Source organism: Penaeus japonicus, unplaced genomic scaffold, assembly GCF_977035675.1.
Source record: "Penaeus japonicus unplaced genomic scaffold, GWHDUDI00000001_assembly GWHDUDI00000022, whole genome shotgun sequence".
In the NCBI taxonomy this organism is placed as follows: domain Eukaryota; kingdom Metazoa; phylum Arthropoda; class Malacostraca; order Decapoda; family Penaeidae; genus Penaeus; species Penaeus japonicus.
The window spans coordinates 19,188,513-19,191,012 of NW_028234424.1; the positions used below are offsets into that span (position 1 = coordinate 19,188,513).

Here is a 2,500-nt window from a genome sequence, read left to right on the forward strand (position 1 = left end):
CTAGAGAAGCTGAACTCCCTCTTTCTCCGCCGCTCACTCCACCTCTTAACTGCAGTCTCAACTTTCGCCAAGTGAACACTTTCCATCGCAACTTGGCTCCACTTGTCCTCCCTCCTCTCCTACTTCTTCTTGGCTCTGTCTTCGTCACTTTTCTAGGAACGAGAGGATAAAGAGAGAAGCGACTTTCATATTCAGGACTCTTACAGAAGTTGAAGACGGAATAGCGACATGTTGCATGGTATTCATCTGCAATATCTTAAGTAAATCCGATGAAAAAAAAAACTTAACCAGCTAAATTAGAGAATATGAGTCATGACTGAAATAAATTCAAGAGTAAACAGGGACACATTCGCGTCATATTTAACGTTTCTCATATTTATAAATAAGACACGAATATACATAGATCAAACAGACAAATCAAGGAAAAGAGTGCATAATCTACAACTCTCATATGAACTTAGGAAACACAACATGCTTTGCAGATATTAACATAAAAGTCATAAGGAACGAATTGAAATAATTCTTATGCTCAAAAACAGCCGAGAGAAAGTAGTGGCACTTGAGGAAGAATGTTATCATAACTGCGTACATTCCTTTTGAAAGACACGTGGTATTTCATAGAGAAAATTATTATATGAATTAATTTTCTGAAGGTTTTGAAAACGTGATGTTATTTTCGCTATAGATTCCAGATAATATTCGACAAATGTATAAAACACAGATCGATTTGCATTTGAAAGCAAACGCTCCTGGAATTAAAATTGCACATTCTCATTAATGTCCGGTTAGAAGGTATACTTACAATGCAAACAGTAATAATCAGCAGCAACACCTTACATCGGATATCCAGTTCATGTAAGAAAACCAATTTGTACTTGGCCCTGTGCAACCGCTCTATGGAAGCCACCTCCTTTCCCTCACCCGAGAACACCTGGAATTTCAAATGTTATTTGTTTTTGTCTGTATATTTGAGTCAGTGTGGTCGGCTCTTCCTTTCACTAAATATTTTTCATGATCATGTTGTACGCTTTGCTCAGCTAATTCCTAAAAAAAGGAAACGTTATCCAGATTATCAATTAAGATGACTAGTATTGTAAAAATAGAGGGTTCCCTGAAGAACAACAACAACAAAAAACAAAGCAATCAACGAAAAACAAATGAAGAAAATAAATCCAACCCAAAAATGAAAATAGAAGCCCACCTGAAGGGTTGAACTGGCACAGCAACCAGTTTCTCCTTCTACTGTCAGTACCACGTCGCCACTTGTGTTGGTCAGTTCGAAGCAGCGTCGTCCGAGTGCCTTCACTTGGCCAACAAAGACGCCTGATGGATACGTGACATCTATGTGCTGTGAAATTGAGCTTAGGGTTAATCTCGGGGCAAACATCCTTAACAATAGTTCTGTTTACTGCATAATCGAGATGATTCAGCTTGCATTGATGTATTCGGAAAAGGGGTCTAGTGAGATTTGCGATGTCATGCTTCGCCCGGGTTTTACATAGGCCTATATGTGGTCTAGCTTATATTCAAGAAAGAATCAACAGTTGGAAAGCACGCGGATCGAAAACATCAGATCGTGAGAATGAAATCCGAACCTGCTCGATGGAACAACAGTTGTTTGAATCTTTGAAACGTTCGCCGATGAACACCGGTTGCTTGTCCGGATCCCGCACAGTAAACTTCGTGCTGGTTGCTGTAGGATCACAGCAGGCGCCACAATTACAGTCAGTTGTTCTCTTAGCGGTGAAAACGACCTTCGAAGTGGCATCCTTGATCTTCAAGATGCCACCTGAAAAGAAGAGAGAGTAGCGACTTTGAAGGAAAACAATGTATAAATTTGGACATAAAACATGTTCAGTTTCATTATCCTGATTAAATGATTCTTGATATCGAGGACGAAATCAAAGAACGTAATGTACATCAACAAACCCATAGATGAATTCAAGACCAGTTCACGAGCATCACGCAGTCGGTGTAGTTCCGGAGGACAAGAAGAGCTGTAGTCAAGCACGCTGTATTGAGTCGGTTGTTGGTTCTGGAAGGGCTGGGAACTGCCGACGGTGGACACGGGCAGCGAGTTCGGGTGGTGAACAGGAGCTGGGTATTGCTGGTAGTCACCCATGTCTAGAGACAGAGAGAAGGCTGTGAGGGACCTAAAATCGATAGCTTTATCATTCTTTAGCAGGTTTACAAAGTACTCTAATTATACTTTAATGTCTTTAAGAAGGTTTATGGGAAGACTGCGCTACTTCTATATCGTGAGAGGTTGCACCTGTTTAGTAATTGCTTAATTGATTGCATTTATATGTTACAACTGATTCACAATATATATCATATATACACCTTTTCCGTACTGACGGACATGGTTTATATGGAAAACTATTAAAATATCAAAACTTTTAATGAATTTTTCGTCAGTAACACTAAAAAAGTTCTCAATTTACACATTACCTTAGATATGAATTAGATACACATTAAGATCACAGGTTGTTGAATTCAA

The 2,500-nt window shown here is 39.3% G+C and overlaps 1 protein-coding gene across 1 annotated transcript in view; it reads right to left on the reverse strand.

Moving 5' to 3' along the window:
• LOC147469338 (uncharacterized) overlaps positions 1-2,500 on the reverse strand; it is a 7,813-nt gene that overhangs the window by 65 nt on the left and 5,248 nt on the right. The window contains exons 2-6 of the mRNA XM_086549561.1: positions 1,930-2,124; positions 1,596-1,789; positions 1,202-1,348; positions 803-931; positions 1-152 (exon numbers count right to left, since the gene is read on the reverse strand). The exon at positions 1-152 is cut by the window's left edge and continues 65 nt beyond it. Of these exons, the coding sequence (XP_086405687.1) occupies positions 120-152; positions 803-931; positions 1,202-1,348; positions 1,596-1,789; positions 1,930-2,122 (696 nt within the window). The 5' untranslated portion in view covers positions 2,123-2,124 and the 3' untranslated portion in view covers positions 1-119. The remainder of the gene's footprint in view (positions 153-802; positions 932-1,201; positions 1,349-1,595; positions 1,790-1,929; positions 2,125-2,500) is intronic.